General features: G+C 47.0%; 1 protein-coding gene across 2 annotated transcripts in view; it reads left to right on the top strand.

Annotated features, from left to right (window-relative positions):
- The first annotated feature begins 478 nt into the window (after positions 1–478).
- SLC16A2 (solute carrier family 16 member 2) overlaps positions 479–13,157 on the top strand; it is a 118,832-nt gene continuing 106,153 nt past the window's right edge. The window contains exons 1-2 of one of the 2 annotated variants that reach the window (XM_030847183.3): positions 479–494; positions 686–1,251. In XM_030847183.3, the coding sequence (XP_030703043.1) occupies positions 816–1,251 (436 nt within the window). In that variant the 5' untranslated portion in view covers positions 479–494; positions 686–815. Of the gene's footprint in view, positions 495–685; positions 1,252–13,157 lie in introns of those variants that run through there. The other variant, XM_030847184.2, reaches the window with a different exon arrangement.

The raw sequence follows: 13,157 nt of genomic DNA, 5'->3' as shown, positions 1-13,157 counted from the left end.
CCCATCCGTGCCCCGCCAGGGATTTGCTGGGAAGGGCGGGGGTGGAGGGGGAGAGACGGGGATGGGGGGGCTGTTGCGCAGGACTGTGGGGGGCTGAGCCCCCGGGCTCGAGAAGACTGTGCCCACCCTCTGTCCGAGCTTGGGTGTCCCTTCCAAGTCCCCCTCAAACCCAAGGGGGGGCATAGGCACTACTGAGGGCGGGATGGGGTCTCTCAAGGGCCACCTCTCGTCCTGGGGTCCCTGGGGCCACCCCACTTCCAGGCTACTTGTGAGAAAGGAGAGAGTGGGAGCAAAGGACAGGCGGGGTCTTCCCTGGGGGTTCTGGGTTGATCAATGCTCGTTTGGAGCCTGCAGGGAGGAGAGGGCAGAGGAACAGGATAGTTTATGCTCTCGTTTTTCCATTTTAACTATCCCTCTACTGGTCTTCTGGACAAGGAGAAAAGAATTCAGTAGTTTGGAAAGGGAGTTGAGGGAGACAGCTGCGGATTGAGTAGGTAGGCGAGTATGAGGAGGAGGAAGGGCTGGGGAGAAGAGAGAGGCTGTAGCGGCTGCCTGTTGAGGGAGGAAGAGGTTGGGGGGAAGGGAGAGGAGGAGGAGGGGGAGGAGAGAGATGACATGGGGAGAGGAGGAGGGGGGATGGGGGAGGAGGAGGAGAGGGCTCGAGGGACTGTCTGTCTCGGGACAGGCTGGCCAGCTGGGGCGCGGAGCCGGGAGGAGGAGGCAGCAGTAGCAGCGCTTGGAGCAGCAGCAGCAGAAACAAGTACCAGCCACACAGCGGCTCCTCCGGCCCGAGAAGCCACAGTCCCCCGGCCGCGATGGCGCTGCAAAGCCCGGCGAGCGAGGAAGCTAAGGGGCCCTGGCGGGAGGCAGACCAGGAACAGCAGGAGCGGGTGGGTAGCCCCGAGCCGGAGCCGGAGCCGGAGCCCGAGCCCGAGCCCGTGCCAGTACCCCCACCCGAGCCCCAGCCAGAGCCCCAGCCGGAGCCCCAGCCCTTACCGGACCCTGCACCACTGCCGGAGCTGGAGTTTGAGCCTGAGCCGGTGCGCGAACCCGAGCCCACGCCCACCGTGGAGACCCGCGGCACCGCGCGCGGCTTCCAGCCCCCCGAAGGTGGCTTCGGCTGGATGGTGGTCTTCGCTGCCACCTGGTGCAACGGCTCCATCTTTGGCATCCAGAACTCCTTCGGGATTCTCTACTCCATGTTGCTGCAGGAGGAAAGAGAGAAAAATCGCCAAGTGGAGTTCCAAGCAGGTGAGCGGCTCCGCGCGCCCCACCTGGCATTCTAGGCAAGGGTGTCCGCTCCGGCTGCCGCCGATCCTATACCTCCTGGTCCGAGGCACCCCTCTAGCGCGCCGCTTGGACTCCTCCCCCTTGCCCCTTGCCCGTGGCGCTGCTAGAGCGCCGGTTGCCGGGCTCTGGGCAGCCTCGGCTGTGGAGACTAGGCGCAAGAAGTCCCGGGGGTGGGACCTGGGACCTTCGTTGATAATACGCAAGGAATGAATTTTTTGCTCTGGGACATATCCAGACGCACCTTTCGGGTTTATTTAAAGTACTCTGAGCGTGTGTACTGGGGGAAAATATTTGCAGAATGTTGTGGTTTTTTTGTTTTTTGTTTTTTTTGGGGGGGGGGAGTGCGAAGACATGGGGAGAGGAGAGAGTTTGGAGGTTGGGAGGACTTTGAGAGAAACACTGTACCACAGATCTCCGCAGCAGCCCCTGTTCCTGTACGGGGAGCGGAGGTGTTTTCTGTCAAAAACACTTTAGGAATCCTGGTGACTGAGCGAAGACTCTAACACATGGCAGGCGTGTGTATCTGCAGGAGAGAGAGGAAGGGAGGGAAGGAGTGCGAGTCGGGGGTGTGCGCGCGTCTATTTGCCCGCCGTGGTTACGGCCCAACCGGGCCCGGACGTCCTCTGCCACTCTGAGGGAGCGAGCGGATCTCTGTGCCCTCTGAGCTGAACCCCAAAGCAGGCAGGGAGGCAGTCTCCGCGGTCTCCTGCCAGAGAGGCGTGAGGCGGCTGGCAGACTGGGCCCTGAGGCTCACTTCGCACCGCCCCCAATCTCAGCCTTGCCCTGCCTGGCGCCCCGCGCCTCTCCGCTATCCGCTGGGTGCCTCGTTAGTCTTTAGCCGGAATGCCGGCCTCCACCCCTCCTGCCTTCGTGTGGTGCTGACTTGGTCTTCTTCCCTAAGACAAGCAGGGCTGGGGGCATAGCTCTCGCTCTTCCGCGGCCACAGGACCACAGGCTTGTGCGCTCCTCCCGTTGAGCCCGAGCCTGCCTGTGGACTTGGAGAAGTCAAAGTAGCCATCCCGCTTTCTCAGCAAGCCGCCGGCGAAGCCCCTCAGCCGTTCTCATGAGGAGTCTCGGGAGCGAGCCGAGGGGCTTGGGATGCCGTCTTCCTCAAGGCTCACTCCCTCTTGTGGTTCCTCAGGACAGCTCCACTGGAGACCCGCCGCAAGTTTGCAGCTTAGAATACGTGGCTTTTTAAAACGCAGCTCAGAATAAGTGTTGCCCTGGGACTGAAGGGTTCCCTCCTCTCTCCACCCCCAAACACGTACTTCTGCTGCTCTTTGAGGGAGGCTGGGGATCATTTAGTGAATAGAAACCTTGAATTCTGGGGGCATCCACCTGTGGATTCCCTGAGCCCTTAGAGGGCCTCTCCTAGGCTCTCAACCAAGGACTCTCTTTTTTCTTTTTTTAGTTTGCTAGGCTGCCCTTTAAGAGGTTTTGGGACTCTTGGTGCCTCTGACCTTGTGATCCATCGGCGTTCTAGTGTGCGGGCCCCACTTGAAAGTTCAAGTGTGCGGCAATGGCTGTCCAAGGCAATCTCAGGACTGCCCAGGCTGCGTTGACGCTTGAGTGGAGGGGGTCCCTGACTGTGTGGAACAACATTTGGGCGGAAGGTCACTGTCACACTCACCCCGGGACTACATTTTCCCTGCTTTGATGCAGTTCAGGGGCTCTTGGGAAGGAAGCCAGTGTAGGGCCTCTGGCTGTTGCCTAGGTTACCTTGGAGGGCACCTGCTGAGCATTGCCTTGTGGTTAAAGGCAGGCTGTTGGCCTTCGGGGTCAGTGGCAAAGTCTGGGTAAAACTTCATGGGAGGTAATGGGGGATGGGCTGAAGCTAGGCCCTGGCTTTCATGTGATGTGAGCAGGCCTAGAGCTGGGGCCTTAGGAGTGTGTAATAAAACTTGGAAAAACCACTATTTTACCAGGAAGAGGTTCACTGCTGGGGAACAAACTTCAAAGTAGGTGATCATAGGGGACTCAGGGGGAGGGCTGGCTGAGACTTTCCGGTCAAGACCTCACAGTGCAGCTGGGAAGCGGGGGTAGCAGTGAGCTGTGCAGAGGTGTGGCTGGTGTGTGTTCTGACACAGACTAGATCCATTGAGGGGCTGGGGTTACCAGTTTAAGTTATGGTGAGTATAGGTCAGGAAAGGACAGAGAGGAATTTGGTATGTCCCCAGGGTCACAGACTACTTTGGCTTGGGTCCTTACTGTATGTGTCTTGAATTCATGAAAGTTATTTTTGATACTGGAGACTCTGGGAAACACCTCAGTTTTTATTTTAAAAAAGTCAAGAACACCCCACTACACTCCTGACTTCCTAGAAAATCTCATCCTCACCACTACCTTTCTTGAGCCCCTCAGCTTTGCCAAGCAACCATTCAGGTCCTGAGATTCCAAATGTGCCTCTGTCTCCACACACTTTCTGCAGTTTACTCAAAATTTCTCAGCTACCTATGCCACAGCACTGGTGTCTCAAAGGGATAGAATAAGCCAGTAGAAGCTTGCTAAGATGTTTGTCAGCCAGTGTTTGCCCAATAGCCATTCTGAGGAACATAGAATATACACTCCCACAGTCAAGGAGGTTGGTGCATTGTCCATTTCTATTAACGTCTGACATGGCTTGCATCTCTAGAAAGCTATGAATTTAATATTTGGAGGCACCCCACAACCCAAATTCTCTTTGGCTAGGCCTAATATCTCCACAGTCCTAAAGCTGTGCTGATTGGCTTAATGGGTATAAGGCTCTGCAGATGACTGGGACTATTGTTAGTGTGCCCCAGAGAAAGGTTGTTTTGATGTCTGGGGGCTAACTCCACATCAGAGGGGTCTCTGGTCATGTGAAAAAGCCATGGCGAGTAGAAGGGAAGTGGAATGCAGGCCATTCTAGAGCATGCAATGTTCAGTCTTTGTGAAATCTGTGGTGCATACAATTCTATGGTGGCAATGTATCTTGTCCTTTCTCTTCACCCATTTTGAAAAGGAAACCAACTTTCCCTGGGCCTTAGGCCTGGGATGACTGGCAGACAAAAGGTTCTTGAGATGGAGGCAAGTGACCAAGGTCCGATTTAGGGAAAAATGGAAAAAATCAAGAGAGAAATGAGCCTATACTTTTGTAGAGCTTGTGGGAAATTTGGGAATTCCCCCAACCCAGGCCAAGCAGCAAACAGGACATGGGCAACCCAACAATTTGGTGGAAAGTATATCATGGCTTCCTGGCATGAGAGGGAAGCATTTTGGAGGAAAGAAAGAGCAAGGTAGCATTGATTGCAGGCCTCAGGTCATTACTGGAACCCTAAAAGAGTTGGAGCTGGGGCAAGGTTAGGGTTGGGGGTCCAGAAGACAAGGCGGAACAAGTCAGAGTTTTTAACATTGTCTCCAAGCTTAGGTCTTTTTGAACGTGCTCCAGAGTAAACCCAGTACCCTGCACTTTCCACCTTGACTGCCAGTCTAGCACTGAGCCATAATATATGATGGGAGGCATCTTTTCCTGGGCAGTTTATAAGCATGACCCTTGTAGGCTCCCAGGTGAGGAGGGTGGAGCTGTGTCTCTCACCACCTGGGGAAAGGGGTAATAATGGTCAGGAAGGTTCATTATTGGGCACAAGATAGTTCAGGCTCATGGGCCACTCTGATGGAGACATAATTTTCTAGGCATGGGATAAATGATACAATCTGCCTTTGGGCAGAGTCCCAAAGATAGATGGGGCCAGGGACAGTTTAAGCTATCTTTCTCTTCCCCATTTTAGGGGCTTTCATTGCTTAGTTCAGTGTCTCACTGGGCTGACAACTAAATTGCTGACTTTGAGAGCCAGGCGTCTTTTGAGCAAATCTGCCAATGTCTTGCCTTTGGCTGAAGGCTTTTGCTTACTGTCCAGAGAAGGTTGGCTCGGAGCCTGCTATGGCGCTTTGGGTCACAGGGCCATTGGCCAGGCATCTTTCAAGTCACTCCTCTGACTCCTCTCCAACCAAGCTGGGTCCCAAACTGAGACCTTGACTCATACCGGAGGGGATGAGGAGGAGAGGTTGGGGTACTTGGAAGCCAACCAGGGGGATGCTTGTTTGAGCTGGAGTAGCCAGTTGAAGTTGGATCCCTAGCTCACTGTCCAGTAGCCTCGAGTGCTCATTCTAAGTCTAAATATGGATCCCAATGGGCTGGTGATCTCAGTAATACTAACTAGGCAGTGACTAGGAGCTAGAAAACTTGTGCCCCTGACTTACTCTGTGACTTTGAGCAGGCACTTTACCTCTCTGTACCTCAGTTTATCTATCTGTAAAGTGAAAGGGTTTGACTAGATAAACTTCTTAGCTCTGCTGTTCTATCCTTCTAAAATTATGTGATATTTTATTCTTTACTATTCACTTGGCATAAATTTTGACTCATTCAGACAAATGGAAACATGTTAATCTGCCTGAATGAGGGTGTGGATGGGTTGGGAGGAGATTGGGAAAGCAATGAAAAACCATGTAGACATCATTTCTCCATGTGTATTAAAAGACTATGGGGCTAACTCATATGTACTGATGTTGTTGAAAAGACCCACTTTTTTTTAACCCAGCGTGTAAAGGCAACTTCAGATCCACAATGCTTCTCCCAGAATGTCCTGCTTAGCATAGAATTGGGCCTCCAAGAGAATTCCCTCAACTTGGCCTTCTGCAGGCTAGCAGAGTAGTTCTGTATGCTGCTGTTTCCCAGCATTTGAGCCTGCTTCTAAAAAGCATTAAACTGCAAGCATTCCCTTAAGCCTCAGTTTGGACCCCTCTCCTGAAACTTAATTTTCCACAGCTCATTCTCATTTCTCAGAAATGATTAGTATGATCTTGGTTTTCTGTTACTTCAGGATAGAAGAGTAAACCAAGATTCCTAAGTGCAATACGGTGTTTTCCTTCAGGGGGCTTCAGACAGGGCATCTTTATAGCTGGCTAAGGGCTGCTGCCTTGTAGTGGGTATGAGAGGGCTGCTGCTTGCCATCCTAGAGAAGGCCATATTGAGTATCCACAATTTCTGGGCAACTTCAGCTTCACTCAGGGCTTAGCTGAGAGTGTGGCTACTGAAGTAGCAGGCACAGAGCTCTCTCTCCTTTTCCCTGAATTTATACTTGCTTTGGAAATATTTCCTGCAGTGCCATGAAGAGTAAACAAACAGATGGACTATCAACATTTACAGAAATATATAAAGGATGTCATCTGGACCTTTTGAGCAGACCAGTTTCCCAGGAGGGTATACTGCCTTTCCCATCAACATCTTTTTGTTTTATTACATTTTGAAAGAATCATTTATTCTTTTCAGATTGTGTGAAAGATGGAGTGGGATTTCCTGTTTTGAAAGGAATTATTTCACCTGGAATTGAATGAGTAAACCTTAGAGAAAAAGTTTTATTCATAAAACACACACACACACACACACACACACACACACACACACACATACACACTCTACACCTCAAGCCATGGATTATGAGTATTTTATCTGAAAAACATCTTTTCTCATCTCTTTACAGAATTAGGTTTAATGTAACAGAAGCTTCTGTAGGGGTTGTGGCGGACTAGTGCAAAGGGCCCAGATTGGGAAACTTGTTAGGTAAGAGTGATGGAGGGAATATGGCCAGCCTGGATTGTACCTCTTGGCATGGACTCTTTGCAACTCCCCAACAGTGGGGCTTGGAAACATTTATTGTAAGTTTCTTTCTGCTTCCATCCTCTCCTTATCCTGCATCCCTCTTGGTATTCAAAGGTTATTGGGAAGAGGGTTTAGAATACTCCAGCCCTCTCCTGGTTTAAGGGTGACAGAGGACTAAGCCTAGGGATGTCTAATCATTTGCCTTGAAGTCAAGGTACTAATGATTACTAGTGTGAAATTACTTGGCACTTATTTTGTGGGTAGGGAATGTGGCCTGCTTGGGTGGCTTGAGGAAGTACATGCTTCTTCACCCTGGAAGTCTTGTCTTTCTCTGTTCTCTTGTTTGCTTGTTTCTGGGGTTGGTAGAAGAAGGGCTAAAACTGGCTGTCCCAACCACACATTTTCTTGGCTCCTCCTATTTTCACAGTGCATTTGTAATACCTCTGCTCATACGCCATCCCTTTGCTCCCAGCATTGTTCTCTCTTCTTTCCCTCATTCAATTAGAGGAACAACTGGGGTTTGGATGTTGTACAGGCCTCACTCCAGACTGGATCTCAGGCCCATTCCCACACATCCTGTGGAAGTATCTTTTCCCTTTTCCCCTTTCTCCTCTCTTATTCTCCACTTTCTTGGGGAAGGGTGACTTCCTGTGAAGCACTCAAGAGTGTAGAAGCTATCACCTCTGGATTTTTGCAGTAAGATAGCTGTTGTGAAACCTTTTCATCATTTCCACACCTCCTTTTTTCACAGCCCCAGGACCCCAGTCAAAGAGATAGCATTGTAGCAGGTCTTACTCAATAGTATTCAACAAATGTCCTGGTCAGTTGCACCCTTCCTCTTCAAATCCTCACTATTGTTGTCCCTCAATTCCTCAGCCAACTGAACTTCCAGAGACTTCAGATGGGTTTTCAGTAGCTTCAACAGTTCTCGATAGAATAGAACTCTTCATTCTTTTTTGAGCCCCTATCATCTCTCTTCTTACCAAAAAATACTGCAGAATTGATTGTAGAGGAGTCGAAGGGGGGAGGAGACAGACACCCATGTCCTAACTAGAGTCAAAAGTGCTTTCAGTGAGGATGGAGAGGGAGGAAGTGAAACTCCCAGGTTAGTTGCTTCCCTGCTTCCATGCAGCTAAAGGGAAAAAAGGAAAGGAAATGTCACTAAACTAGCAGTCCCCACACAGTCTCCTTGTCTAATTTATTCTGTGGATCTGTCCACCCACCTTCTTACCCAGGCTGGAAGGGTATGTGCATACACCCATGTGTCCAGACCTGTGTGTACGTGTGTATAGCTGGGTGTGTGATGTCTGTCTGGGCCAATTAGCACAGTTGCTTAAAACATGGTGCCTATGAGACTCAGGTCACAAGTTCAGTCACTTGTTTAGGTAACTGAGCTTCTCACAAAGAAAAGAACTCTTCTTCTGTTCATCACCCATGCCCCTCATGTGGGGTTGCCACTGATCCCAAGAGGACTGGGTAAAAGTAGGGAGATGACTCCCTATAAGCTTTCCCTATTATGGGGAAAAGACACAAAGCATACAGCCTAGTGATAGCTGCTCTTCCACAGTGTTATTTCTTTGACATTTAGCTTCTTACTTCCATCAAGCACCCTAATAGTAATAATAATAGTAATAATAACAATAGAAATTGCTAACATTTATTTAGCATTTAGCAATTAATTCTGTGCTAGGCATTATGTTAAGCACTTTACATGTACCAACCCATTTAAATTCTGAACAACTCTATGAGGTAGGTACTATTATTTCCTCCATTTCACAGATAAAGAGAAAGATGCACAGAAGTTAAGTAGCTTGCTTAGCTCATATAGCAAATAATAGCAGAGCCAAGATTTGAACCCAGAGAGTATGAGACCAGAACTCCTGCCTTTAGATATCACCTAATACATACTAAAGATGGGAGGAGCACAGCTACCAAGGAAGTCTGCTGCAGAGTTTTCCATTCCTGTAGCCTCAGGGCATCCTTATGACTAAGGGATAAAAAGAGAGGACCAAGAAAGGGTTTAGTAAACAAAAGTCTCACAGTCTTGTGATACATGACATACTCTTCTAACCACCCGTCTTACTCTACCCAGAGTCATGGTCCTTGGGTCCAAAACAGGGCCAGAGAAACCATCTCTTTTTAGTTGGTTAGCCTGAATAAGTCATATAACCTTTCAAGCCTTCAGTGTTCTCATCTTCATGGTGAGATTGACAGTATTTACTTCTATAGGACTATGAAGGGTCACATGAGATTCTGTATGTGAAAGACATTTGTAAATTGTGAAGGGGTTGGTATTATTATTATCATCAACATCATCATCATCATCATCCAGTAACCTTTTCCAGCTCCTAGAAAGTGAGTTGCTATACCTTTCTCTAAATATTTCTGGAAGAGGAATCAACCTCTCCTCCCCACCTTCCACCTCCCCACGCCATCTCTTCCCCATCTCTCCTCTGTATTCTTCTGCAGTTTTACCCGGGTATCCTGTAGCTAAGGACTGGCCATGTTTTCTTTGTTCCTCAATTCTCTAGGAGCCCAGGGAGAGGAGGGGCCAGATCCCAGGTCATATACATTCAAGGAAACAAGGCATGTTGAAATATTTACAGCTCTTGGCAGGAGCTCACAAACCTCCCTTTGAGTCAAGGACTGAGTTTTTAAATAGGAATTGCTGCACATTGGGGGCAGATGGTGGGTGGAGTTAGGGTGTCACTTCCTCCCGAGGGTCTCTCACAGGGCCTCTGTTCACCTGCAGGTAGTGAAAAGAAGGAAAGGGATATTTAGGGTCAGAAGGTCTGGGCCAGGGGACATTAAGCAAAGAAGGGGCCTTGCTCCTTTGTATTCAGTTTCGGAGTGGGCCAATTTCCTTATGTTCTAAACAGGATAGCCCCCGAGAACAGAGGCCACAGAAAGCCAGAGGCCTGGAGGAGGACTGCAACAGCAGGTTTTTTGGTTTTGTTTTTTTAATTTTTATGGGAGTATAGTTGCTTTAAAACTGTTAGTTTCTGCTGTACAGCAAAGTGAATCAGCTATATGTATACATACATCCCCTCTTTTTTGGATTTCCTTCCCATTTAGATCAGCAGAGAGCACTAGGTAGAGTTCCCTGTGCTATACACTAGGTTATCATTTATCTATTTTATACATAGTATCAATAGTATATATGTGTCGGTCACAATCTTCCAATTCACCCCCCCACTTTGTATCTATTTCTGCTTTGTAAATAAGATTGTCTATACCAATTTTTTCAGATTTCACATATATGCGTTAATATATGGTATTTGTTTTTCTCTTTCTGACTTACTTCACTCTGTATGACAGCCTCTAGGTCCATTCATGTCTCTACAAATGACCCAATTTCATTCCTTTTTATGGCTGAGGAATATTCCATTGTATATATGTATACCACATCTTCTTTATCCATTTCTCTGTTGATGGACATTTAGTTTTCTCCCATGTCCCGGTTATTGTAAATAGTGCTGCAATGAACACTGGCTGCATGTATCTTCTTGAATTATGTTTTTCTAAGGGTATATGCCCAGTAGTGGGATTGCTGGGTCACATGGTAGTTATATTTTTAGCTTTTTAAGGAACCTCCATACTGCTTTCCATAGTAGCTCTATCAATTTACATTCCCACCAAGAGTGCAAGAGGGTTCCCTTTTCTGCACACCCTCTCCAGCATTTGTTGTTTGTAGATTTTGTGATGATGGCCATTCTGACTGGGGTGAGGTGATATCTCATTGTGGTTTTGATTTGCATTTCTCTAATAATTAGTGATATTGAGCATTTCTTCATCTGTTCGTTGGCCACCTGTATGTCTTCCTTAGAGAAATGTCTATTTAGGTCGTCCACCCATTCTTGGATTGGGTTGTTTGTATTTTTGATATTGAGCTGCATGAGCTGTTTGTATATTTGGGAGATTAATCCTTTTTCAGTTGCTTCGTTTGCAAATATTTTCTCCCATCCTGAGGGTTGTCATTTTGTCTTTTTCATGGTTTCCTTTGCTGTGAAAAAGCTTTAAGTTTAATTAGGTCCCATTTCTTTATTTTTGTTTTTATTCTCATTACTCTAGGAGGTGGGTCAAAAAAAATCTTGCTGCAATTTATATCAAAGAGTGTTCTGCCTATGTTTTGCTCTAAGAGTTTTATAGTGTCTGGACTTATATTTAGGTCTTTAATCCATTTTGAGTTTATTTTTGTGTATAGTATTAGGGAGTGTTCTAATTTCATTCTTTTACATGTAGCTGCCCAGTTTTCCCAGCACCACTTTTTTTTTTTTTACATCTGTATTGGAGTATAATTGGTTTACAATGGTGTGTTAGTTTCTGCTTTATAACAAAGTGAATCAGTTATACATATACATATGTTCCCATATCTCTTCCCTCTTGCATTTCCCTCCCTCCCACCCTCCCAATCCCACCCCTCTAGGTGGTCACAAAGCACCGAGCTGATCTCCCTGTGCTATGCGGCTGCTTCCCACTAGCTATCTATTTTACGTTTGGTAGTGTATATATATCCATGCCACTCTCTTGCTTTGCCACAGCTTACCCTTCCTCCTCCCCATTTCCTCAAGTCCATTCTCTAGTAGGTCTGTGTCTTTATTCCTGTCTTACCCCTAGGTTCTTCATGACATTTTTTTTGTTAAGTTCCATATATATGTGTTAGCATATGGTATTTGTCTTTCTCTTTCTGACTTACTTCACTTTGTATGACAGACTCTAGGTTCATCCACCTCATTACAAATAGCTCAATTTCATTTCTTTTTAAGGCTGAGTAATATTCCATTGTATATATGTGCCACATCTTCTTTATCCATTCATCCAATGATGGGCACTTAGGTTGTTTCCATCTCCTGGCTATTGTAAATAGAGCTGCAATGAACATTGTGGTACATGACTCTTTTTGAATTATGGTTTTCTCAGGGTATATGCCCAGTAGAGGGATTGCTGGATCATATGGTAGTTCTGTTTGTAGTTTTTTTAAGAAATCTCCATACTGTTCTCCATAGTGGCTGTACCAATTCACATTCCCACCAGCAGTGCAAGAGTGTTCCCTTTTCCCCACACCCTCTCCACATTTATTGTTTCTAGATTTTTTGTTGATGGCCATTTGGACTGGTGTGAGATGATATCTCATTGTAGTTTTTTTTTTTTTTTTTTCCGGTACGCAGGCCTCTCACTGCTGTGGCCTCTCCCGCTGTGGAGCTCAGGCTCTGGACGTGCAGGCTCAGCGGCCATGGCTCACGGGCCCAGCCGCTCCACGGCATGTGGGATCCTCCCAGACTGGGCATGAACCCATGTCCCCTGCATCAGCAGGCGGACTCTCAACCACTGCGCCACCAGGGAAGCCCCCTCACTGTAGCTTTGATTTGCGTTTCTCTAATGATTAATGATGTTGAGCATTCTTTCATGTGTTTGTTGGCAGTCTGTATATCTTCTTTGGAGAAATGTCTATTTAGGTCTTCTGCCCATTTTTGGATTGGGTTGTTTGTTTTTTTGTTATTGAGCTGCATGAGCTGTTTGCACATTTTGGAGATTAATCTTTGTCAGTTGTTTCTTTTGCAAATATTTCTCCCATACTGAGGGCTGTCTTTTCATGTTGTTTATGGTTTCCTTTGCTGTGCAAAAGCTTTGAAGTTTCATTAGATCCCATTTGTTTATTTTTGTTTTTATTTCCATTTCTCTAGGAGGTGGGTCAAAAAGGATCTTGCTGTGATTTATGTCATAGAGTGTTCTGCCTATGTTTTCCTCGAAGAGTTTGATAGTTTCTGGCCTTACATTTAGGTCTTTAATCCATTTTGAGCTTATTTTTGTGTATGGTGTTAGGGAGTGATCTAATCTCATACTTTTACATATACCTGTCCAGTTTTCCCAGCACCACCTATTGAAGAGGCTGTCCTTTCTCCACTGTACATTCCTGCCTCCTTTATCAAAGATAAGGTGACCATATGTGCGTGGGTTTATCTCTGGGCTTTCTATCCTGTTCCATTGATCTATGTTTCTGTTTTTGTGCTAGTACCATACTGTCTTGATTACTGTAGCTTTGTAGTATAGTCTGAAGTTAAGGAGTCTGATTCCTCCAGCTCCGTTTTTTGTTCTCAAGATTGCTTTGGCTATTCGGGGTCTTTTGTGTTTCCATACAAATTGTAAAATTTTTTGTTCTAGTTCTGTGAAAAATGCCAGTGGTAGTTTGATAGGGATTGCATTGAATAGCACCACTTATTGAAGAGGTTGTCTTTGCTCCATTATGTAT

This window comes from Globicephala melas, chromosome X, assembly GCF_963455315.2.
Source record: "Globicephala melas chromosome X, mGloMel1.2, whole genome shotgun sequence".
NCBI classification, from domain to species: domain Eukaryota; kingdom Metazoa; phylum Chordata; class Mammalia; order Artiodactyla; family Delphinidae; genus Globicephala; species Globicephala melas.
The sequence above is the reverse complement of the archived record's forward strand: the minus strand, read 5'-3'. Positions and strand labels throughout refer to the sequence as shown.